At 48.5% G+C, this 25,340-nt stretch overlaps 1 protein-coding gene across 3 annotated transcripts in view; it reads right to left on the reverse strand.

Moving 5' to 3' along the window:
* LOC141190376 (aldehyde dehydrogenase family 3 member B1-like) overlaps nt 1-25,340 on the reverse strand; it is a 320,040-nt gene that overhangs the window by 229,538 nt on the left and 65,162 nt on the right. For all 3 annotated transcript variants that reach the window (XM_073661221.1, XM_073661219.1, XM_073661220.1), the window contains 2 exons: nt 23,758-23,868; nt 12,526-12,646 (listed from right to left, as the gene is read on the reverse strand). In XM_073661221.1, coding sequence (XP_073517322.1) covers nt 12,526-12,646; nt 23,758-23,868 — 232 coding nt within the window. The remainder of the gene's footprint in view (nt 1-12,525; nt 12,647-23,757; nt 23,869-25,340) is intronic.

A 25,340-nucleotide genomic window follows, 5' to 3' on the forward strand; every position in this document is an offset into this window, starting at 1 on the left:
AATGTATCTGTAGAATGTAAGTCCGCAGGGGCAGGGTCATCCTCCCTCTGTACCTGTTTATCATTGTTAGTTCTTTATTGTAAGTGATAGCTGTATCTGGTATGTAACCCCTTCTCATGTACAGCACCATGGAATCAATGGAGCTATATAAATAATAACAATATACAATGTATCTGTAGAATGTAAGCCCGCAGGGGCAGGGTCCTCCTCCCTCTGTACCCGTCTATCATTGTTAGTTCTTTACTGTAAGTGATATATGTATCTGGTATGTAACCCCTTCTCATGTACAGCACCATGGAATCAATGGAGCTATATAAATAATAATAATATACAATGTATCTGTAGAATGTAAGCCCGCAGGGGCAGAGTCCTCCTCCCTCTGTACCCGTCTATCATTGTTAGTTCTTTACTGTAAGTGATAACTGTATCTGGTATGTAACCCCTTCTCATGTACAGCACCATGGAATGAATGGTGCTATATAAATAATAATAATATACAATGTATCTGTAGAATGTAAGCCCCCAGGAGCAGGGTCCTCCTCACTCTGTACCTGTTTATCATTGTTAGTTCTTTACTGTAAGTGATAACTGTATCTGGTATGTAACCTCTCCTTATGTACAGCACCATGGAATCAATGGAGCTATATAAATAATAATAATATACAATGTATCTGTAGAATGTAAGCCCCCAGGGGCAGGGTCCTCCTCCCTCTGTACCTGTTTATCATTGTTAGTTCTTTACTGTAAGTGATATCTGTATCTGGTATGTAAGCCCTTCTCATGTACAGCGCCATGGAATCAATGGAGCTATATAAATAATAATAATATACAATGTATCTGTAGAATGTAAGCCCGCAGGGGCAGAGTCCTCCTCCCTCTGTACCAGTCTATCATTGTTAGTTCTTTACTGTAAGTGATATCTGTCTCTGGTATGTAACCTCTTCTCATGTACAGCGCCATGGAATCAATGGTGCTATATAAATAATAATAATATACAATGTATCTGTAGAATGTAAGCCCCCAGGGGCAGAGTCCTCCTCCCTCTGTACCCGTCTATCATTGTTAGTTCTTTACTGTAAGTGATATCTGTATCTGGTATGTAACCCCTTCTCATGTACAGCACCATGGCATCAATGGAGCTATATAAATAATAATAATATACAATGTATCTGTAGAATGTAAGCCCGCAGGGGCAGGGTCCTCCTCCCTCTGTACCCGTCTATCATTGTTAGTTCTTTACTGTAAGTGATATCTGTATCTGGTATGTAACCTCTTCTCATGTACAGCGCCATGGAATCAATGGTGCTATATAAATAATAATAATATACAATGTATCTGTAGAATGTAAGCCCCCAGGGGCAGAGTCCTCCTCCCTCTGTACCCGTCTATCATTGTTAGTTCTTTACTGTAAGTGATATCTGTATCTGGTATGTAACCTCTTCTCATGTACAGCGCCATGGAATCAATGGAGCTATATAAATAATAATAATATACAATGTATCTGTAGAATGTAAGCCCGCAGGGGCAGGGTCCTCCTCCCTCTGTACCCGTCTATCATTGTTAGTTCTGTACTGTAAGTGATATCTGTATCTGGTATGTAACCCCTTCTCATGTACAGCGCCATGGAATCAATGGCGCTATATAAATAATAATAATATACAATGTATCTGTAGAATGTAAGCCCCCAGGGGCAGGGTCCTCCTCCCTCTGTACCCGTCTATCATTGTTAGTTCTGTACTGTAAGTGATATCTGTATCTGGTATGTAACCCCTCTCATGTACAGCGTCATGGAATCAATGGCGCTATATAAATAATAATAATATACAATGTATCTGTAGAATGTAAGCCCCCAGGGGTAGGGTCCTCCTCCCTCTGTACCCGTCTATCATTGTTAGTTCTGTACTGTAAGTGATATCTGTATCTGGTATGTAACCCCTTCTCATGTACAGCGCCATGGAATCAATGGCGCTATATAAATAATAATAATATACAATGTATCTGTAGAATGTAAGCCCCCAGGGGCAGGGTCCTCCTCCCTCTGTACCCGTCTATCATTGTTAGTTCTTTACTGTAAGTGATATCTGTATCTGGTATGTAATCCCTTCTCATGTACAGCACCATGGCATCAATGGAGCTATATAAATAATAATAATATACAATGTATCTGTAGAGTGTAAGCCCCCAGGGGCAGGGTCCTCCTCCCTCTGTACCCGTCTATCATTGTTAGTTTACTGTAAGTGATATCTGTATCTGGTATGTAATCCCTTCTCATGTACAGCACCATGGAATCAATGGCGCTATATAAATAATAATAATATACAATGTATCTGTAGAATGTAAGCCCCCAGGGGCAGGATCCTCCTCCCTCTGTACCCGTCTATCATTGTTAGTTACTGTAAGTGATATCTGTATCTGGTATGTAACCCCTTCTCATGTACAGCACCATGGAATCAATGGCGCTATATAAATAATAATAATATACAATGTATCTGTAGAATGTAAGCCCCAGGGGCAGGGTCCTCCTCCCTCTGTACCCGTCTATCATTGTTAGTTCTGTACTGTAAGTGATATCTGTATCTGGTATGTAACCCCTTCTCATGTACAGCACCATGGAATCAATGGCGATATAAAAATAATAATAATATACAATGTATCTGTAGAATGTAAGGCTGCAGGGGCAGGGTCCTCCTCCCTCTGTACCCGTCTATCATTGTTAGTTCTTTACTGTAAGTGATATCTGTATCTGGTATGTAACCTCTTCTCATGTACAGCACCATGGAATCAATGGCACTATATAAATAATAATAATATACAATGTATCTGTAGAATGTAAGCCCGCAGGGGCAGGGTCCTCCTCCCTCTGTACCTGTCTATCATTGTTAGTTACTGTAAGTGATATCTGTATCTGGAATGTAACCCCTTCTCATGTACAGCGCCATGGAATCAATGGCGCTATATAAATAATAATAATATACAATGTATCTGTAGAATGTAAGCCCGCAGGGGCACGGTCCTCCTCCATCTGTACCAGTCTATCATTGTTAGTTCTTTACTGTAAGTGATATCTGCATCTGGTATGTAACCCCTTCTCATGTACAGCACCATGGCATCAATGGAGCTATATAAATAATAATAATATACAATGTATCTGTAGAATGTAAGCCCGCAGGGGCAGGGTCCTCCTCCCTCTGTACCCGTCTATCATTGTTAGTTCTTTACTGTAAGTGATATCTGTATCTGGTATGTAACCCCTTCTCATGTACAGCGCCATGGAATCAATGGTGCTATATAAATAATAATAATATACAATGTATCTGTAGAATGTAAGACCCCAGGGGCAGAGTCCTCCTCCCTCTGTACCCGTTTATCATTGTTAGTTCTTTACTGTAAGTGATATCTGTATCTGGTATGTAACCTCTTCTCATGTACAGCGCCATGGAATCAATGGAGCTATATAAATAATAATAATATACAATGTATCTGTAGAATGTAAGCCCGCAGGGACAGGGTCCTCCTCCCTCTGTACCCGTCTATCATTGTTAGTTCTGTACTGTAAGTGATATCTGTATCTGGTATGTAACCCCTTCTCATGTACAGCGCCATGGAATCAATGGCGCTATATAAATAATAATAATATACAATGTATCTGTAGAATGTAAGCCCCCCAGGGGCAGGGTCCTCCTCCCTCTGTACCCGTCTATCATTGTTAGTTCTGTACTGTAAGTGATATCTGTATCTGGTATGTAACCCCTTCTCATGTACAGCGCCATGGAATCTATGGCGCTATATAAATAATAATAATATACAATGTATCTGTAGAATGTAAGCCCCCAGGAGCAGGGTCCTCCTCCCTCTGTACCCGTTTATCATTGTTAGTTCTGTACTGTAAGTGATATCTGTATCTGGTAAGTAACCCCTTCTCATGTACAGTGCCATGGAATCAATGGCGCTATATAAATAATAATAATATACAATGTATCTGTAGAATGTAAGCCCCCAGGGGCAGGGTCCTCCTCCCTCTGTACCCGTCTATCATTGTTAGTTCTTTACTGTAAGTGATATCTGTATCTGGTATGTAACCCCTTCTCATGTACAGCACCATGGAGTCAATGGCACTATATAAATAATAATAATATACAATGTATCTGTAGAATGTAAGCCCCCAGGGGCAGGGTCCTCCTCCCTCTGTACCTGTCTATCATTGTTAGTTACTGTAAGTGATATCTGTATCTGGTATGTAACCCCTTGTTATGTACAGCGCCATGGCATCAATGGCGATATATAAATAATAATAATATACAATGTATCTGTAGAATGGAAGCCCGCAGGGGCAGGGTCCTCCTCCTTCTGTACCCGTCTATCATTGTTAGTTCTTTACTGTAAGTGATATCTGTATCTGGTATGTAACCTCTTCTCATGTACAGCGCCATGGAATCAATGGAGCTATATCAATAATAATAATATACAATGTATCTGTAGAATGTAAGCCCGCAGGGGCAGGGTCTTCCTCCCTCTGTACCCGTCTATCATTGTTAGTTCTTTACTGTAAGTGATATCTGTATCTGGTATGTAACCCCTTCTCATGTACAGCACCATGGAGTCAATGGCACTATATAAATAATAATAATATACAATGTATCTGTAGAATGTAAGCCCCCAGGGGCAGGGTCCTCCTCCCTCTGTACCTGTCTATCATTGTTAGTTACTGTAAGTGATATCTGTATCTGGTATGTAACCCCTTGTTATGTACAGCGCCATGGCATCAATGGCGATATATAAATAATAATAATATACAATGTATCTGTAGAATGGAAGCCCGCAGGGGCAGGGTCCTCCTCCTTCTGTACCCGTCTATCATTGTTAGTTCTTTACTGTAAGTGATATCTGTAATGTAACCCCTTCTCATGTACAGCACCATGGAATCAATGGCGATATATAAATAATAATAATATACAATGTATCTGTAGAATGTAAGGCTGCAGGGGCAGGGTCCTCCTCCCTCTGTACCCGTCTATCATTGTTAGTTTTTTACTGTAAGTGATATCTGTATCTGGTATGTAACCCCTTCTTATGTACAGCGCCATGGCATCAATGGCGCTATATAAATAATAATAATATACAATGTATCTGTAGAATGTAAGCCCGCAGGGGCAGTGTCCTCCTCCTTCTGTACCCGTCTATCATTGTTAGTTCTTTACTGTAAGTGATATCTGTATCTGGTATGTAACCTCTCCTTATGTACAGCACCATGGAATCAATGGAGCTATATAAAAAATAATAATATACAATGTATCTGTAGAATGTAAGCCCGCAGGGGCAGGGTCCTCCTCCCTCTGTACCTGTTTATCATTGTTAGTTCTTTACTGTAAGTGATATCTGTATCTGGTATGTAACCCCTTCTCATGTACAGCACCATGGAATCAATGGAGCTATATAAATAATAACAATATACAATGTATCTGTAGAATGTAAGCCCGGAGGGGCAGGGTCCTCCTCCCTCTGTACCCGTCTATCATTGTTAGTTCTTTACTGTAAGTGATATCTGTATCTTGTATGTAACCCCTTCTCATGTACAGCACCATGGAATCAATGGAGCTATATAAATAATAATAATATACAATGTATCTGTAGAATGTAAGCCCGCAGGGGCAGGGTCCTCCTCCCTCTGTACCCGTCTATCATTGTTAGTTCTTTACTGTAAGTGATAACTGTATCTGGTATGTAACCTCTCCTTATGTACAGCACCATGGAATCAATGGCGATATATAAATAATAATAATAAACAATGTATCTGTAGAATGTAAGCCCGCAGGGGCAGGGTCCTCCTCCTTCTGTACCCGTCTATCATTGTTAGTTCTTTACTGTAAGTGATATCTGTATCTGGTATGTAACCTCTCCTTATGTACAGCACCATGGAATCAATGGAGCTATATAAAAAATAATAATATACAATGTATCTGTAGAATGTAAGCCCGCAGGGGCAGGGTCCTCCTCCCTCTGTACCTGTTTATCATTGTTAGTTCTTTACTGTAAGTGATATCTGTATCTGGTATGTAACCCCTTCTCATGTACAGCACCATGGAATCAATGGAGCTATATAAATAATAATAATATACAATGTATCTGTAGAATGTAAGCCCGCAGGGGCAGGGTCCTCCTCCTTCTGTACCCGTCTATCATTGTTAGTTCTTTACTGTAAGTGATATCTGTATCTGGTATGTAACCTCTCCTTATGTACAGCACCATGGAATCAATGGAGCTATATAAAAAATAATAATATACAATGTATCTGTAGAATGTAAGCCCGCAGGGGCAGGGTCCTCCTCCCTCTGTACCTGTTTATCATTGTTAGTTCTTTACTGTAAGTGATATCTGTATCTGGTATGTAACCCCTTCTCATGTACAGCACCATGGAATCAATGGCGCTATATAAATAATAATAATACACAATGTATCTGTAGAATGTAAGCCCCCAGGAGCAGGGTCCTCCTCCCTCTGTACCTGTTTATCATTGTTAGTTCTTTACTGTAAGTGATATCTGTATCTGGTATGTAAGCCCTTCTCATGTACAGCGCCATGGAATCAATGGAGCTATATAAATAATAATAATATACAATGTATCTGTAGAATGTAAGCCCGCAGGGGCAGGGTCCTCCTCCCTCTGTACCCGTCTATCATTGTTAGTTCTTTATTGTAAGTGATATCTGTATCTGGTATGTAACCTCTTCTCATGTACAGCGCCATGGAATCAATGGCGCTATATAAATAATAATAATATACAATGTATCTGTAGAATGTAAGCCCGCAGGGGCAGGGTCCTCCTCCCTCTGTACCCGTCTATCATTGTTAGTTCTTTATTGTAAGTGATATCTGTATCTGGTATGTAACCCCTTCTCATGTACAGCGCCATGGCATCAATGGCGATATATAAATAATAATAATATACAATGTATCTGTAGAATGTAAGCCCGCAGGGGCAGGGTCCTCCTCCCTCTGTACCCGACTATCATTGTTAGTTCTTTACTGTAAGTGATATCTGTATCTGGAATGTAACCCCTTCTCATGTACAGCGCCATGGAATCAATGGCGCTATATAAATAATAATAATATACAATGTATCTGTAGAATGTAAGCCCGCAGGAGCAGGGTCCTCCTCCATCTGTACCAGTCTATCATTGTTAGTTCTTTACTGTAAGTGATATCTGTATCTGGTATGTAACCCCTTCTCATGTACAGCGCCATGGAATCAATCGTGCTATATAAATAATAATAATATACAATGTATCTGTAGAATGTAAGCCCCCAGGGGCAGAGTCCTCCTCCCTCTGTACCCGTCTATAATTGTTAGTTCTTTACTGTAAGTGATATCTGTATCTGGTATGTAACCTCTTCTCATGTACAGCGCCATGGAATCAATGGAGCTATATAAATAATAATAATATACAATGTATCTGTAGAATGTAAGCCCGCAGGGGCAGGGTCCTCCTCCCTCTGTACCCGTCTATCATTGTTAGTTCTGTACTGTAAGTGATATCTGTATCTGGTATGTAACCCCTTCTCATGTACAGCGCCATGGAATCAATGGCGCTATATAAATAATAATAATATACAATGTATCTGTAGAATGTAAGCCCCCAGGGGCAGGGTCCTCCTCCCTCTGTACCCGTCTATCATTGTTAGTTCTGTACTGTAAGTGATATCTGTATCTGGTATGTAACCCCTTCTCATTTACAGCGTCATGGAATCAATGGCGCTATATAAATAATAATAATATACAATGTATCTGTAGAATGTAAGCCCCCAGGGGTAGGGTCCTCCTCCCTCTGTACCCGTCTATCATTGTTAGTTCTGTACTGTAAGTGATATCTGTATCTGGTATGTAATCCCTTCTCATGTACAGCACCATGGAATCAATGGCGCTATATAAATAATAATAATATACAATGTATCTGTAGAATGTAAGCCCCCAGGGGCAGGATCCTCCTCCCTCTGTACCCGTCTATCATTGTTAGTTACTGTAAGTGATATCTGTATCTGGTATGTAACCCCTTCTCATGTACAGCGCCATGGAATCAATGGCGCTATATAAATAATAATAATATACAATGTATCTGTAGAATGTAAGCCCGCAGGGGCAGGGTCCTCCTCCATCTGTACCAGTCTATCATTGTTAGTTCTTTACTGTAAGTGATATCTGCATCTGGTATGTAACCCCTTCTCATGTACAGCACCATGGCATCAATGGAGCTATATAAATAATAATAATATACAATGTATCTGTAGAATGTAAGCCCGCAGGGGCAGGGTCCTCCTCCCTCTGTACCCGTCTATCATTGTTAGTTCTTTACTGTAAGTGATATCTGTATCTGGTATGTAACCCCTTCTCATGTACAGCGCCATGGAATCAATGGTGCTATATAAATAATAATAATATACAATGTATCTGTAGAATGTAAGACCCCAGGGGCAGAGTCCTCCTCCCTCTGTACCCGTTTATCATTGTTAGTTCTTTACTGTAAGTGATATCTGTATCTGGTATGTAACCTCTTCTCATGTACAGCGCCATGGAATCAATGGAGCTATATAAATAATAATAATATACAATGTATCTGTAGAATGTAAGCCCGCAGGGACAGGGTCCTCCTCCCTCTGTACCCGTCTATCATTGTTAGTTCTGTACTGTAAGTGATATCTGTATCTGGTATGTAACCCCTTCTCATGTACAGCGCCATGGAATCAATGGCGCTATATAAATAATAATAATATACAATGTATCTGTAGAATGTAAGCCCCCCAGGGGCAGGGTCCTCCTCCCTCTGTACCCGTCTATCATTGTTAGTTCTGTACTGTAAGTGATATCTGTATCTGGTATGTAACCCCTTCTCATGTACAGCGCCATGGAATCTATGGCGCTATATAAATAATAATAATATACAATGTATCTGTAGAATGTAAGCCCCCAGGAGCAGGGTCCTCCTCCCTCTGTACCCGTTTATCATTGTTAGTTCTGTACTGTAAGTGATATCTGTATCTGGTAAGTAACCCCTTCTCATGTACAGCGCCATGGAATCAATGGCGCTATATAAATAATAATAATATACAATGTATCTGTAGAATGTAAGCCCCCAGGGGCAGGGTCCTCCTCCCTCTGTACCCGTCTATCATTGTTAGTTCTTTACTGTAAGTGATATCTGTATCTGGTATGTAATCCCTTCTCATGTACAGCACCATGGAATCAATGGAGCTATATCAATAATAATAATATACAATGTATCTGTAGAATGTAAGCCCGCAGGGGCAGGGTCTTCCTCCCTCTGTACCCGTCTATCATTGTTAGTTCTTTACTGTAAGTGATATCTGTATCTGGTATGTAACCCCTTCTCATGTACAGCGCCATGGAATCAATGGAGCTATATAAATAATAATAATATACAATGTATCTGTAGAATGTAAGCCCGTAGGGGCAGGGTCCTCCTCCCTCTGTACCTGTCTATCATTGTTAGTTCTTTACTGTAAGTGATATCTGTATCTGGTATGAAACCCCTTCTCATGTACAGCACCATGGAATCAATGGCACTATATAAATAATAATAATATACAATGTATCTGTAGAATGTAAGCCCCCAGGGGCAGGGTCCTCCTCCCTCTGTACCTGTCTATCATTGTTAGTTACTGTAAGTGATATCTGTATCTGGTATGTAACCTCTTCTCATGTACAGCGCCATGGAATCAATGGAGCTATATAAATAATAATAATATACAATGTATCTGTAGAATGTAAGCCCGCAGGGGCAGGGTCCTCCTCCCTCTGTACCCGTCTATCATTGTTAGTTCTTTACTGTAAGCGATATCTGTATCTGGTATGTAACCCCTTCTCATGTACAGCACCATGGAGTCAATGGCACTATATAAATAATAATAATATACAATGTATCTGTAGAATGTAAGCCCCCAGGGGCAGGGTCCTCCTCCCTCTGTACCTGTCTATCATTGTTAGTTACTGTAAGTGATATCTGTATCTGGTATGTAACCCCTTGTTATGTACAGCGCCATGGCATCAATGGCGATATATAAATAATAATAATATACAATGTATCTGTAGAATGGAAGCCCGCAGGGGCAGGGTCCTCCTCCTTCTGTACCCGTCTATCATTGTTAGTTCTTTACTGTAAGTGATATCTGTAATGTAACCCCTTCTCATGTACAGCACCATGGAATCAATGGCGATATATAAATAATAATAATATACAATGTATCAGTAGAATGTAAGGCTGCAGGGGCAGGGTCCTCCTCCCTCTGTACCCGTCTATCATTGTTAGTTCTTTACTGTAAGTGATATCTGTATCTGGTATGTAACCCCTTCTTATGTACAGCGCCATGGCATCAATGGCGCTATATAAATAATAATAATATACAATGTATCTGTAGAATGTAAGCCCGCAGGGGCAGTGTCCTCCTCCTTCTGTACCCGTCTATCATTGTTAGTTCTTTACTGTAAGTGATATCTGTATCTGGTATGTAACCTCTCCTTATGTACAGCACCATGGAATCAATGGAGCTATATAAAAAATAATAATATACAATGTATCTGTAGAATGTAAGCCCGCAGGGGCAGGGTCCTCCTCCCTCTGTACCCGTCTATCATTGTTAGTTCTTTACTGTAAGTGATATCTGTATCTGGTATGTAACCCCTTCTCATGTACAGCACCATGGAATCAATGGAGCTATATAAATAATAACAATATACAATGTATCTGTAGAATGTAAGCCCGGAGGGGCAGGGTCCTCCTCCCTCTGTACCCGTCTATCATTGTTAGTTCTTTACTGTAAGTGATATCTGTATCTTGTATGTAACCCCTTCTCATGTACAGCACCATGGAATCAATGGAGCTATATAAATAATAATAATATACAATGTATCTGTAGAATGTAAGCCCGCAGGGGCAGTGTCCTCCTCCCTCTGTACCCGTCTATCATTGTTAGTTCTTTACTGTAAGTGATAACTGTATCTGGTATGTAACCTCTTCTCATGTACAGCGCCATGGAATCAATGGCGCTATATAAAAAATAATAATATACAATGTATCTGTAGAATGTAAGCCCGCAGGGGCAGGGTCCTCCTCCCTCTGTACCTGTTTATCATTGTTAGTTCTTTACTGTAAGTGATATCTGTATCTGGTATGTAACCCCTTCTCATGTACAGCACCATGGAATCAATGGAGCTATATAAATAATAATAATATACAATGTATCTGTAGAATGTAAGCCCGCAGGGGCAGGGTCCTCCTCCTTCTGTACCCGTCTATCATTGTTAGTTCTTTACTGTAAGTGATATCTGTATCTGGTATGTAACCTCTCCTTATGTACAGCACCATGGAATCAATGGAGCTATATAAAAAATAATAATATACAATGTATCTGTAGAATGTAAGCCCGCAGGGGCAGGGTCCTCCTCCCTCTGTACCTGTTTATCATTGTTAGTTCTTTACTGTAAGTGATATCTGTATCTGGTATGTAACCCCTTCTCATGTACAGCACCATGGAATCAATGGCGCTATATAAATAATAATAATACACAATGTATCTGTAGAATGTAAGCCCCCAGGAGCAGGGTCCTCCTCCCTCTGTACCTGTTTATCATTGTTAGTTCTTTACTGTAAGTGATAACTGTATCTGGTATGTAACCTCTCCTTATGTACAGCACCATGGAATCAATGGAGCTATATAAATAATAATAATATACAATGTATCTGTAGAATGTAAGCCCCCAGGGGCAGGGTCCTCCTCCCTCTGTACCCGTCTATCATTGTTAGTTCTTTACTGTAAGTGATATCTGTATTTTGTATGTAACCCCTTCTCATGTACAGCGCCATGGAATCAATGGCGCTATAGAAATAATAATAATAATAATAATAATAACTACAGGAAACGTCTGACTTCTGTAATTGTAACATAGGTTATTATACTTCTTTTCCCCACTGTGTGTCTGTATGTTTGTGTGTATATATATATATATATATTTCCATGCATTGGAATCAGATGTCTGTATCCTATAAGTCACTGTGAGCTCCCTAACATCCGGCCTAGTAGTGAAAGCAGCCGTGGTCTCGTCAATCAATCATCAGCTAATTGCGTCATTGTCTTGACGATCGCAGGCGGCAGAGAGCTGGTTCTGGCAATGGCAGGAGATATCTGCGGGATCTCCCGGCTGATCCCTGACGGACATTCTAACTTCATGCTGTAATAATATGACCGCCATATGTCCGCGCAGACTCTACCATCCGACACCAAACACTGACCTTGATGCCTCACTGCTTCCACCAGAATTTCCTCACTGATCCAGCCCCGGATCATTTCTCACTGCTGACACCGCTGCCACCATCACTCTGTAACCATATCCTTGGTCCATTTATCATTTTGTTTGTATATAGTCTGCACCAGTTATTGACGCATACGGCTCCGGCCCGTCTCTATACCGAGAAGCCATGGAGATGACAACGCTCTACATCACACATGAGGACTCACCTGCTGCAATTGCCCCAACAAGAGGAATGAGAGACAGATTTATGGGGTAGTTCCATGGAGCGATGACAAGAACAACACCAAAGGGATCTTTCCGGATGAAAGCAGAGTCCAGAGCAGTTACCTGAAGGAAGAAAGAGAAGGTCAGCAATTATATGACAGCAGAGGGTGGGCATAAGCAGAATGTGGATTCCCAGCCCAAAACACAGGTTTGCCTGTCCCAGGTTATAGTGAGGAACTTTGGGCAGCCTGGCACAGCTCTACTGGATCATAGTGGTTAGGCAGGGGGATGGGGAGGTTGGGGCAGATGGTCATGGTTGTCCTGGTTTTCTGTGATGATCAGGAGCGAGTGAGTGCAGCTGTCCTGAGTGATTGCGGTGAGCTGGAGAAAGGTGAGCGCAGCTATCCTGAGTCATTGTGGTGAGCTGGAGAAAGGTGAGCGCAGCTATCCTGAGTCATTGTGGTGAGCTGGGGAAAGGCGAGCGCAGCTATCCTGAGTCATTGTGGTGAGCTGGGGAAATTTGAGCACAGCCACCCTGAGCCATTGTGGTGAGCTGGAGAGAGGCGAGAGCAGCCACCCTGAGCCATTGTGGTGAGCTGGGGAAAGGTGAGCGCAGCTATCCTGAGTCATTGTGGTGAGCTGGAGAAAGGTGAGCGCAGCTATCCTGAGTCATTGTGGTGAGCTGGGGAAAGGCGAGCGCAGCTATCCTGAGTCATTGTGGTGAGCTGGGGAAAGGTGAGCGCAGCTATCCTGAGTCATTGTGGTGAGCTGGAGAAAGGTGAGTGCAGCTATCCTGAGTCATTGTGGTGAGCTGGAGAAAGGTGAGCGCAGCTATCCTGAGTCATTGTGGTGAGCTGGAGAAAGGTGAGTGCAGCTATCCTGAGTCATTGTGGTGAGCTGGGGAAAGGCGAGCGCAGCCACCCTGAGTCATTGTGGTGAGCTGGGGAAAGGTGAGGGCAGCTATCCTGAGTCATTGTGGTGAGCTGGGGAAAGGTGAGGGCAGCTATCCTGAGTCATTGTGGTGAGCTGGAGAAAGGTGAGCGCAGCTATCCTGAGTCATTGCGGTGAGCTGGAGAAAGGTGAGTGCAGCTATCCTGAGTCATTGTGGTGAGCTGGGGAAAGGCGAGCGCAGCCACCCTGAGTCATTGTGGTGAGCTGGGGAAATTTGAGCACAGCCACCCTGAGCCATTGTGGTGAGCTGGGAAAAGGTGAGTGCAGCTATCCTGAGTCATTGTGGTGAGCTGGGAAAAGGTGAGTGCAGCTGTCCTGAGTCATTGTGGTGAGCTGGGGAAAGGAGAGCGCAGCCATCCTGCTCCATTGTGGTTAGCTGGGGAAAGGCGAACGCAGCCACCCTGAGCCATTGTGGTGAGCTGGAGAGAGGCAAGAGCAGCCACCCTGAGCCATTGTGGTGAGCTGGAGAGAGGCGAGAGCAGCCACCCTGAGCCATTGTGGTGAGCTGGGGAAAGGTGAGCGCAGCTATCCTGAGTCATTGTGGTGAGCTGGGGAAAGGCGAGCGCAGCCACCCTGAGCCATTGTGGTGAGCTGGGGAAAGGTGAGCGCAGCCATCCTGAGTCATTGTGGTGAGCTGGAGAAAGGTGAGCGCAGCTATCCTGAGTCATTGTGGTGAGCTGGAGAAAGGTGAGCGCAGCTATCCTGAGTCATTGTGGTGAGCTGGAGAAAGGTGAGCGCAGCTATCCTGAGTCATTGTGGTGAGCTGGGGAAAGGTGAGTGCAGCTGTCCTGAGTCATTGTGGTGAGCTGGAGAAAGGTGAGTGCAGCTATCCTGAATTAATGCGGTGAGCTGGGGAAAGGTGAGTGCAGCCACCCTGAGTCATTGTGGTGAGCTGGGGAAAGGCGAGTGCAGTCACCCTGAGTCATTGTGGTGAGCTGGAGAAAGGTGAGCGCAGCTATCCTGAGCCATTGTGGTGAGCTGGAGAAAGGTGAGTGCAACTATCCTGAGTCAATGCGGTGAGCTGGGGAAAGGTGAGTGCAGCCACCCTGAGTCATTGTGGTGAGCTGGGGAAAGGTGAGTGCAGCTGTCCTGAGTCAATGCGGTGAGCTGGGGAAAGGTGAGTGCAGCCACCCTGAGTCATTGTGGTGAGCTGGGGAAAGGTGAGTGCAGTCACCCTGAGTCATTGTGGTGAACTGGGGAAAGGTGAGTGCACATGTCCTGAGTCATTGTGGTGAGCTGGAGAAAGGTGAGTGCAGCTATCCTGAATTAATGCGGTGAGCTGGGGAAAGGTGAGTGCAGCCACCCTGAGTCATTGTGGTGAGCTGGGGAAAGGCGAGTGCAGTCACCCTGAGTCATTGTGGTGAGCTGGAGAAAGGTGAGCGCAGCTATCCTGAGTCATTGTGGTGAGCTGGGGAAAGGTGAGTGCAGCTATCCTGAGTCATTGTGGTGAGCTGGGGAAAGGTGAGTGCAGCTATCCTGAGTCATTGTGGTGAGCTGGAGAAAGGTGAGCGCAGCCATTGTGGTGAGCTGGAGAAAGGTGAGTGCAGCTATCCTGAGTCATTGTGGTGAGCTGGGGAAAGGCGAGCGCAGCCACCCTGAGTCATTGTGGTGAGCTGGGGAAAGGTGAGCGCAGCTATCCTGAGCCATTGTGGTGAGCTGGAGAAAGGTGAGTGCAACTATCCTGAGTCAATGCGGTGAGCTGGGGAAAGGTGAGTGCAGCCACCCTGAGTCATTGTGGTGAGCTGGGGAAAGGTGAGTGCAGCTGTCCTGAGTCAATGCGGTGAGCTGGGGAAAGGTGAGTGCAGCCACCCTGAGTCATTGTGGTGAGCTGGGGAAAGGTGAGTGCAGTCACCCTGAGTCATTGTGGTGAACTGGGGAAAGGTGAGTGCAGCTGTCCTGAGTCATTGTGGTGAGCTGGAGAAAGGTGAGTGCAGCTATCCTGAATTAATGCGGTGAGCTGGGGAAAGGTGAGTGCAGCCACCCTGAGTCATTGTGGTGAGCTGGGGAAAGGCGAGTGCAGTCACCCTGAGTCATTGTGGTGAGCTGGAGAAAGGTGAGCGCAGCTATCCTGAGTCATTGTGGTGAGCTGGGGAAAGGTGAGTGCAGCTATCCTGAGTCATTGTGGTGAGCTGGAGAAAGGTGAGCGCAGCCATTGTGGTGAGCTGGAGAAAGGTGAGTGCAGCTATCCTGAGTCATTGTGGTGAGCTGGGGAAAGGTGAGCGCAGCTATCCTGAGTCATTGTGGTGAGCTGGGGAAAGGCGAGCGCAGCTGTCCTGAGCCATTGTGGTGAGCTGGGGAAAGGTGAGTGCAGCTATCCTGAGTCATTGTGGTGAGCTGGGGAAAGGTGAGCGCAGCTATCCTGAGTCATTGTGGTGAGCTGGGGAAAGGTGAGTGTAGCTATCCTGAGTCATTGTGGTAAGCTGGAGAAAGGTGAGCGCAGCCATTGGGGTGAGCTGGAGAAAGGTGAGTGCAGCTGTCCTGAGCCATTGTGGTGAGCTGGAGAAAGGTGAGCGCAGCCATTGTGGTGAGCTGGAGAAAGGTGAGTGCAGCCATTGTGGTGAGCTGGAGAAAGGTGAGCGCAGCTGTCCTGAGCCATTGTGGTGAGCTGGAGAAAGGTGAGTGCAGCCATTGTGGTGAGCTGGAGAAAGGCGAGCGCAGCTGTCCTGAGTCATTGTGGTGAGCTGGGGAAAGGCGAGCGCAGCTATCCTGAGTCATTGTGGTGAGCTGGGGAAAGGCGAGCGCAGCTGTCCTGAGTCATTGTGGTGAGCTGGGGAAAGGCGAGCGCAGCTGTCCTGAGTCATTGTGGTGAGCTGGGGAAAGGCGAGCGCAGCTGTCCTGAGTCATTGTGGTGAGCTGGGGAAAGGCGAGCGCAGCTGTCCTGAGCCATTGTGGTGAGCTGGAGAAAGGTGAGTGCAGTCATTGTGGTGAGCTGGGGAAAGGCGAGCGCAGCTGTCCTGAGCCATTGTGGTGAGCTGGGGAAAGGTGAGTGCAGCTGTCCTGAGCCATTGTGGTGAGCTGGAGAAAGGTGAGTGCAGCTGTCCTGAGCCATTGTGGTGAGCTGGAGAAAGGTGAGTGCAGCCATTGTGGTGAGCTGGGGAAAGGCGAGCGCAGCTGTCCTGAGCCATTGTGGTGAGCTGGGGAAAGGTGAGCGCAGCTATCCTGAGCCATTGTGGTGAGCTGGGGAAAGGTGAGTGCAGCTGTCCTGAGCCACTGTAGTGAGATTGGAAAAGGCGAGCGCAGCTGTCCTGAGCCATTGTGGATACCTCCCGCACTGCTAGTTTATTGAAGATGTCAATTCAAATGGTTTTATTAACTTTCGGTTTTATTCAACGTGTTTTGAAGTGACAAGCATTTCTTCCTCAGTAACCAACCACATACAAACAATATCTTACAGGACTGCTTTTAAAGGCTTCAATTTTGAATTAAGGCGGCAAATCAACACATGACTGAGTAGTGTCCCTATTTTCACTACTTTCTCCCTAGTGTTTTTATCTGAGCCATTGTGGTGAGCTATGGGTTGACTGGTGGACTCCGCTGTGCTGGGTCATGGTGATGAGTCGGGAGCAGTTGAACACAACTCTGCATGGTAATAGTGGTAAGCTGAGGGAGTGGTCATGTCTGTCCAAGGTAGTGAACTGGAGGTAGGCGAGCACAGCTGTCCTGGGTCATAGTGGTGAGCTGCTTGAAGGAGAGCACAGCTGTCCTGGGTGATAGTGGTGAGCTGGGGGCAGGCGAGCACAGCTGTCCTGGGTCATAGTGGTGAGCTGCTTGAAGGAGAGCACAGCTGTCCTGGGTCATAGTGGTGAGCTGGGGGCAGGCGAGCACAGCTGTCCTGGGTCATAGTGGTGAGCTGCTTGAAGGAGAGCACAGCTGTCCTGGGTCATAGTGGTGAGCTGGGGGCAGGCGAGCACAGCTGTCCTGGGTCATAGTGGTGAGCTGGGGGCAGGCGAGCACAGCTGTCCTGGGTCATAGTGGTGAGCTGGGGGCAGGCGAGCACAGCTGTCCTGGGTCATAGTGGTGAGCTGGGGGCAGGCGAGCACAGCTGTCCTGGGTCATAGTGGTGAGCTGGGGGCAGGCGAGCACAGCTGTCCTGGGTCATAGTGGTGAGCTGGGGGCAGGCGAGCACAGCTGTCCTGTGTCATGGTGGTGAGCTGGAGGAAGGAGAGCACAGCTGTCCTGTGTCATGGTGGTGAGATGGGGACAGGCGAACAGACTTGTCCTGTGTCATTATGTTGAGCTGGAGGCAGGCAATGACAGCTGTCCTGGGTCATGGTGGTGAGCTGAGAGCAGGTGAACTCAGCCTTCCTGGGTCATAGTGGTGAGCTGGGGGCAGGTGAACTCAGCCTTCCTGGGTCATAGTGGTGAGCTGAAGGTAGGTAAGCACAGCTGCCCTGAGGCATGATGGCTAAAGCTGTCCTGGGTCATAGTGGTGAGCTGGAGGCAGGCAAGCACTGCTATTCTAGGTCATGGTGGTGAGCTGGGTGTAGTCAAGCACAGCTGTCCTGGATTTGGGTGGTCAGCTGGGATCAGGCAAGCACTGTTATTGTAGGTCATGGTGGTGAACTGGTGCAGGCGAGCACAGCCGACCTGGGTCATGGTTCTAAGCTGGGGGAAGGTGATCACAGCTGTCATGGATCATGGTGGTGAGCTGATGGCAAGCGAGTACATATGTCCTGGGTCATGGTGGTGATCTGGGGCAGGCAAACACAGCTGACCTGGGTCATGGTGGTGAGCTGGAGGCAGGCGAGTACAACTGTCCTGAGTCATGGTAGTGAGCTGGGAAAAGGAGAGCAAAGCTGTCCTTGGTCATGGGTGAGAACTGAGGGCAGGCAAACACAGCTGTCCTGAGTCGTCCTGGAGCGTTGTGATCAGTTGAGCATGGTGCTGAGCTGGGATCAGGCAAGCACTGCTATTCTAGGTCTTGATGGTGGGATGGGTATAGGCGAGCACTACTGTCCTGGGTCATGGTGGTGAGCTGGAGGAAGGCAAGCTGTTCTGGGTCATGGTGGTGAGCTGGGGGGCAGGGGTGCAAAGCTGTCCAGTGTCATGGTGGATTTTTTTTATAATCCTCCTGATATTCACCATGTGGTTTTCACCATCACCGCCCACCATGTCCACTGTCCCAGGCAGAATGCTATTTCTACACGTAAGATTAATGACGGCTTTCCTACATATTCAGCTTGCACTGTGCGCGCTTTGATTCAGCGCAAGTCTATAGTTAACCCACTGTGTTCTGCAGTTCTATTTGGATTCTCGTTATGATTTGGCTGAGCGGAGCAGCAGGTTAGTGCTGCTTCCATTGTGTGTATAGATGCTACACGGTTCTCTATCCTGGTAAAGACGGGACTTGTCCTTGACTACCTCATGTTAGCCATTATGGAGTCATTCTGGAGGCAGTGATCTCCATCCATGGTAAGTCAGACTATAAAGGTAAGCCTTGGTTGGTAGCTATGGAGGACAGCGTGACCAGCACGGGGCTGGTAAGTGGAGCTGGCGGTGGGGTTGAGGGCTGTGTGGATACATAAAAGACCCTCTACCACTGAAGTCTTCAGTCTGCCCCCGACAAAACCCTGATCACTACTCAATTTTAGCCAAAATTATCAAATTATCCTGACTACCTTGCAGCGAACCCTCAAAAGCAGCACTGAGGAAATGACACAGCAATACTGAACTTTGTAGCTGTAATTCCAGCTCTGGTATGAGATAAAGCATTTAATAGATGCTGCAACATGAAGGACATTGTACAGCATTTCTGAGACCTCTGTGTCCTATCCCTCCACAGGCCTCTATCCTCCTCCTTCCTCCAAATGCGTCTGTCCTCCTCGTGCCAGGCCCCTCTGTCCTTCTCCTCCTTCCTCCAGGCCCCTCTCTCCTCCTCTTCCTCCCTCCAGACCCCTCTGACATTCTCCTCATCTTTCCTCCGGACCCCTCTGTCCTCCTCCTCCTCTTTCCTCCAGAGCCCTCTGTCCTCCGCCTCATCTTTCCTCCAGAGCCCTCTGTCCTCCTCCTCATCTTTCCTCCAGACCCCTCTGTCCTCCTCCTCATCTTTCCTCCAGACCCCTCTGTCCTCCTCATCTTTCCTCCAGAGCCCTCTGTCCTCCTCCTCATCTTTCCTCCCGACCCCTCTGTCCTCCTCCTCATCTTTCCTCCAGACCCCTCTGTCCTCCTCCTCATCTTTCCTCCAGACCCCTCTGTCCTCCTCCTCCTCCTCATCTTTCATCCAGGCCCCTGTCCTCCTCCTCATCTTTCCTCCAGACCCCTCTGTCCTCCTCCTCATCTTTCCTCCAGACCCCTCTGTCCTCCTCCTCATCATCTTTCCTCAAGACCCCTCTGTCCTCCTCCTCCTTATCTTTCCTCCAGACCCCTCTGTCTTCCTCCTCCTCATCTTTTCTCCAGACCCCTCTGTCCTCCTCCTCATCTTTCCTCCAGACCCCTCTGTCCTCCTCATCTTTCCTTCAGACCCCTCTGTTCTCCTCCTCCTCATCTTTCCTCCAGAACCCTCTGTCCTCCTCCTCATCTTTCCTCCAGACCCCTCTGTCCTCCTCCTCCTCATCTTTCCTCCAGACCCCTCAGTCCTCCTCCTCCTCATCTTTCCTCCAGACCCCTCTGTCCTCCTCCTCCTCATCATCTTTCCTCCAGACCCCTCTGTCCTCCTCCTCATCTTTCCTCCAGGCCCCTCTGTTCTCCTCCTCATCTTTCCTCCAGACCCCTCTGTCCTCCTCCTCCTCCTCATCTTTCCTCCAGACCTCTCTGTCCTCCTCCTCATCTTTCCTCTAGGCCCCTCTGTCCTCCTCCTCCTCATCTTTCCTCCAGACCCCTCAGTCCTCCTCCTCCTCATCTTTCCTCCAGACCCCTCTGTCCTCCTCCTCCTCATCATCTTTCCTCCAGACCCCTCTGTCCTCCTCCTCATCTTTCCTCCAGGCCCCTCTGTTCTCCTCCTCATCTTTCCTCCAGACCCCTCTGTCCTCCTCCTCCTCCTCAGCTTTCCTCCAGACCTCTCTGTCCTCCTCCTCATCTTTCCTCTAGGCCCCTCTGTCCTCCTCATCTTTCCTCCAGACCCCTCTGTCCTCCTCCTCATCTTTCCTCCAGGCCACTCTGTCCTCCTCCTCATCTTTCCTCCAGACTCCTCTATCCTCCTCCTCATCTTTCCTCTAGGCCCCTCTGTCCTCCTCATCTTTCCTCCAGACCCCTCTGTCCTCCTCCTCATCTTTCCTTCAGAGCCCTCTGTCCTCCTCCTCATCTTTCCTTCAGAGCCCTCTGTCTTCCTCCTCATCTTTCCTCCAGGCCCCTCTGTTCTCCTCCTCATCTTTCCTCCAGACCCCTCTGTCCTCCTCCTCATCTTTCCTCCAGACCCCTCTGTCCTCCTCCTCATCTTTCCTCCAGAGCCCTCTGTCCTCCTCCTCATCTTTCCTCCAGGCCCCTCTGTTCTCCTCCTCCTCATCTTTCCTCCAGACCCCTATGTCCTCCTCCTCATCTTTCCTCCAGAGCCCTCTGTCCTCCGCCTCATCTTTCCTCCAGGCCCCTCTGTTCTCCTCCTCATCTTTCCTCCAGGCCCCTCTGTTCTCCTCCTCATCTTTCCTCCAGACTCCTCTATCCTCCTCCTCATCTTTCCTTCAGACCCCTCTGTCCTCCTCCTCATCTTTCCTCTAGGCCCCTCTGTCCTCCTCATCTTTCCTCCAGACCCCTCTGTCCTCCTCCTCATCTTTCCTTCAGAGCCCTCTGTCCTCCTCCTCATCTTTCCTCCAGACCCCTCTGTCCTCCTTCTCATCTTTCCTCCAGAGCCCTCTGTCCTCCTCCTCATCTTTCCTCCAGAGCCCTCTGTCCTCCGCCTCATCTTTCCTCCAGGCCCCTCTGTTCTCCTCATCTTTCCTCCAGACCCCTCTGTCTTCCTCCTCATCTTTCCTCCAGACCCCTCTGTCCTCCTCCTCATCTTTCCTCCAGACCCCTCTGTCCTCCTCCTCATCTTTCCTCCAGACCCCTCTGTCCTCCTCATCTTTCCTCCAGAGCCCTCTGTCCTCCTCATCATCTTTCCCCCAGTCCCCTCTGTCCTCCTCCTCATCTTTCCCCCAGTCCCCTCTGTCCTCCTCCTCATCTTTCCTCCAGACCCCTCTGTTCTCCTCCTCCTCATCTTTCCTCCAGACCCCTCTGTCCTCCTCCTCCTCATCTTTCCTCCAGACCCCTCGGTCCTCCTCCTCATCTTTCATCCAGGCCCCTCTGTCCTCCTCCTCATCTTTCCTCCAGACCCCTCTGTTCTCCTCCTCCTCATCTTTCCTCCAGACCCCTCTGTTCTCCTCCTCCTCATCTTTCCTCCAGACCCCTCTGTCCTCCTCCTCCTCATCTTTCCTCCAGACCCCTCTGTCCTCCTCCTCATCTTTCATCCAGGCCCCTCTGTCCTCCTCCTCATCTTTCCTCCAGACCCCTCTGTTCTCCTCCTCCTCATCTTTCCTCCAGACCCCTCTGTCCTCCTCCTCCTCATCTTTCCTTCAGACCCCTCTGTTCTCTTCCTCCTCATCTTTCCTCCAGACCCCTCTGTCCTCCTCCTCCTCATCTTTCCTTCAGACCCCTCTGTTCTCTTCCTCCTCATCTTTCCTCCAGACCCCTCTGTCCTCCTCCTTATCTTTCCTCCAGACCCCTCTGTCCTCCTCCTCATCTTTCCTCCAGACTCCTCTGTCCTCCTCCTCCTCATCTTTCCTCCAGACCCCTCTGTCCTCCTCCTCCTCCTCTTTCCTCCAGACCCCTCTGTCCTCCTCCTCCTCATCTTTCCTCCAGACCCCTCTGTCCTCCTCCTCCTCATCTTTCCTCCAGGCCCCTCTGTTCTCCTCCTCATCTTTCCTCCAGACCCCTCTGTCCTCCTCCTCCTCATCTTTCCTCTAGGCCCCTCTGTCCTCCTGATCTTTCCTCCAGACCCCTCTGTCCTCCTCCTCATCTTTCCTCCAGGCCACTCTGTCCTCCTCCTCATCTTTCCTCCAGACTCCTCTATCCTCCTCCTCATCTTTCCTTCAGACCCCTCTGTCCTCCTCCTCATCTTTCCTCTAGGCCCCTCTGTCCTCCTCATCTTTCCTCCAGACCCCTCTGTCCTCCTCCTCATCTTTCCTTCAGAGCCCTCTGTCCTCCTCCTCATCTTTCCTCCAGAGCCCTCTGTCCTCCTCCTCATCTTTCCTCCAGAGCCCTCTGTCCTCCACCTCATCTTTCCTCCAGGCCCCTCTGTTCTCCTCATCTTTCCTCCAGGCCCCTCTGTTCTCCTCCTCATCTTTCCTCCAGACTCCTCTATCCTCCTCCTCATCTTTCCTTCAGACCCCTCTGTCCTCCTCCTCATCTTTCCTCTAGGCCCCTCTGTCCTCCTCATCTTTCCTCCAGACCCCTCTGTCCTCCTCCTCATCTTTCCTTCAGAGCCCTCTGTCGTCCTCCTCCTCATCTTTCCTCCAGGCCCCTCTGTTCTCCTCATCTTTCCTCCAGGCCCCTCTGTTCTCCTCCTCATGTTTCCTCCAGACCTCTCTGTCCTCCTCCTCATCTTTCCTCCAGACCCCTCTGTCCTCCTCCTCATCTTTCCTCCAGAGCCCTTTGTCCTCCTTCTCATCTTTCCTCCAGAGCCCTCTGTCCTCCTCCTCATCTTTCCTCCAGGCCCCTCAGTCCTCCTCCTCCTCATCTTTCCCCCAGACCCCTCTGTCCTCCTCCTCATCTTTCCTCCAGACCCCTCTGTCCTCCTCCTCATCTTTCCCCCAGACCCCTCTGTCCTCCTCCTCATCTTTCCTCCAGGCCCCTCAGTCCTCCTCCTCCTCATCTTTCCTCCAGGCCCCTCTGTCCTCCTCATCTTTCCTCCAGACCCCTCTGTCCTCCTCCTCATCTTTCCTCCAGACCCCTCTGTCCTCCTCCTCATCTTTCCTCCAGGCCCCTCAGTCCTCCTCCTCCTCATCTTTCCTCCAGGCCCCTCTGTCCTCCTCCTCATCTTTCCTCCAGACCCCTCTGTCCTCCTCCTCCTCATCTTTCCTCCAGGCCCCTCTGTCCTCCTCCTTATCTTTCCTCCAGGCCCCTCAGTCCTCCTCCTCATCTTTCCTCCAGGCCCCTCAGTCCTCCTCCTCATCTTTCCTCCAGACCCCTCTGTCCTCCTCCTCCTTTTTCCTCCAGAGCCCTCTGTCCTCCTCCTCATCTTTCCTCCAGAGCCCTCTGTCCTCCTCCTCATCTTTCCCCCAGACCCCTCTGTCCTCCTCCTCATCTTTCCTCCAGGCCCCTCAGTCCTCCTCCAGGTGTATTGGCGACCACGTGTCATGATGTGGTGGACTCACCATGTTCTTGGACACGTACTCGTCCTTCGTCCAGGAGCTCAGGTTGTTTAGCGCCAGGTTAATCTCACTCTTCAATAAACTCAGTTCAGAAAGCTCCACCTCAAATGGCGGCTGCAAAAGGAGAAACAGCGGTGAGCAAATCAGTCCCAGGGGCCACAGCTGTACAAAGGGGGCCACTGTACGTATACACAGGAGCCCCACCACATAGACACAGGGGCCCCACCACACATATACACAGGGGCTCCACCACACAGACACAGGGGCCCCACCACATAGACACAGGAGCCCCACCACACAGACACAGGGGCTCCACCACATAGACACAGGGGCCCCACCACACATATACACAGGGGCTCCACCACACAGACACAGGGGCCCCACCACATAGACACAGGAGCCCCACCACACAGACACAGGGGCTCCACCACATAGACACAGGGTCCCCACCACACATATACACAGGGGCTCCACCACATAGACACAGGGGCCCCACCACACATACACAGGGGCTCCACCACACAGACACAGGGGCCCCACCACATATACACAGGGGCCCCTCCATATATACACAGGGGCCCCGCCATATATACACAGGGGCCCCGCCACACATACACAGGGGCCCCTCCACATAGACACAGGGGCCCCTCCACATAGACACAGGGGCCCCACCACATAGACACAGGGGCCCCACCACATAGACACAGGGGCCCCACCATATATACACAGGGGCCCTGCCACACATACACAGGGGCCCCTCCACATAGACACAGGGGCCCCTCCACATAGACACAGGGGCCCCACCATATATACACAGGGGCCCCTTCACACATACACAGGGGCCCCTCCATACAGACACAGGGGCCCCTCCACACATACACAGGGACCCCACCACATCGACACAGGGGCCCCACCACACAGACACAGGGGCCCCTCCACACATACACAGGGGCCCCTCCACACATACACAGGGGCCCCACCACAGACACAGGGGCCCCTCCACACAGACACAGGGACCCCACCACATAGACACAGGGGCCCCACCGCATAGACACAGGGGCCCCACCACATAGACACAGGGGCCCCACCACACAGACACAGGGGCCCCTCCACACAGACACAGGGGCCCCTCCACACATACAGAGGGGCCCCACCACACAGACACAGGGGCTCCTTCACATATGCATAGGGGCCCCTCCACACAGACACAGGGGCCAAACCACACAGACACAGGGGCCTCACCACACAGACACAGGGGCCCCACCACACAGACACAGGGACCCCACTACATAGACACAGGGACCCCACCACACAGACACAGGGACCCCACCACATAGACACAGGGGCCCCTCCACACAGACACAGGGGCCCCACCACATCGACACAGGGGCCCCACCACATAGACACAGGGGCCCCTCCACATATGCACAGGGGCCCCTCCACACATACACAGGGGCCCCTCCACACATACACAGGGGCCCCACCACAGACACAGGGGCCCCTCCACACATACACAGGGACCCCACCGCATAGACACAGGGGCCCCACCACATAGACACAGGGGCCCCACCACATAGACACAGGGG

The sequence above is a fragment of the Phyllobates terribilis genome, unplaced genomic scaffold (genome assembly GCF_046119375.1).
Source record: "Phyllobates terribilis strain yellow unplaced genomic scaffold, ASM4611937v1 Scaffold_2__4_contigs__length_985480577, whole genome shotgun sequence".
Taxonomy (NCBI): domain Eukaryota; kingdom Metazoa; phylum Chordata; class Amphibia; order Anura; family Dendrobatidae; genus Phyllobates; species Phyllobates terribilis.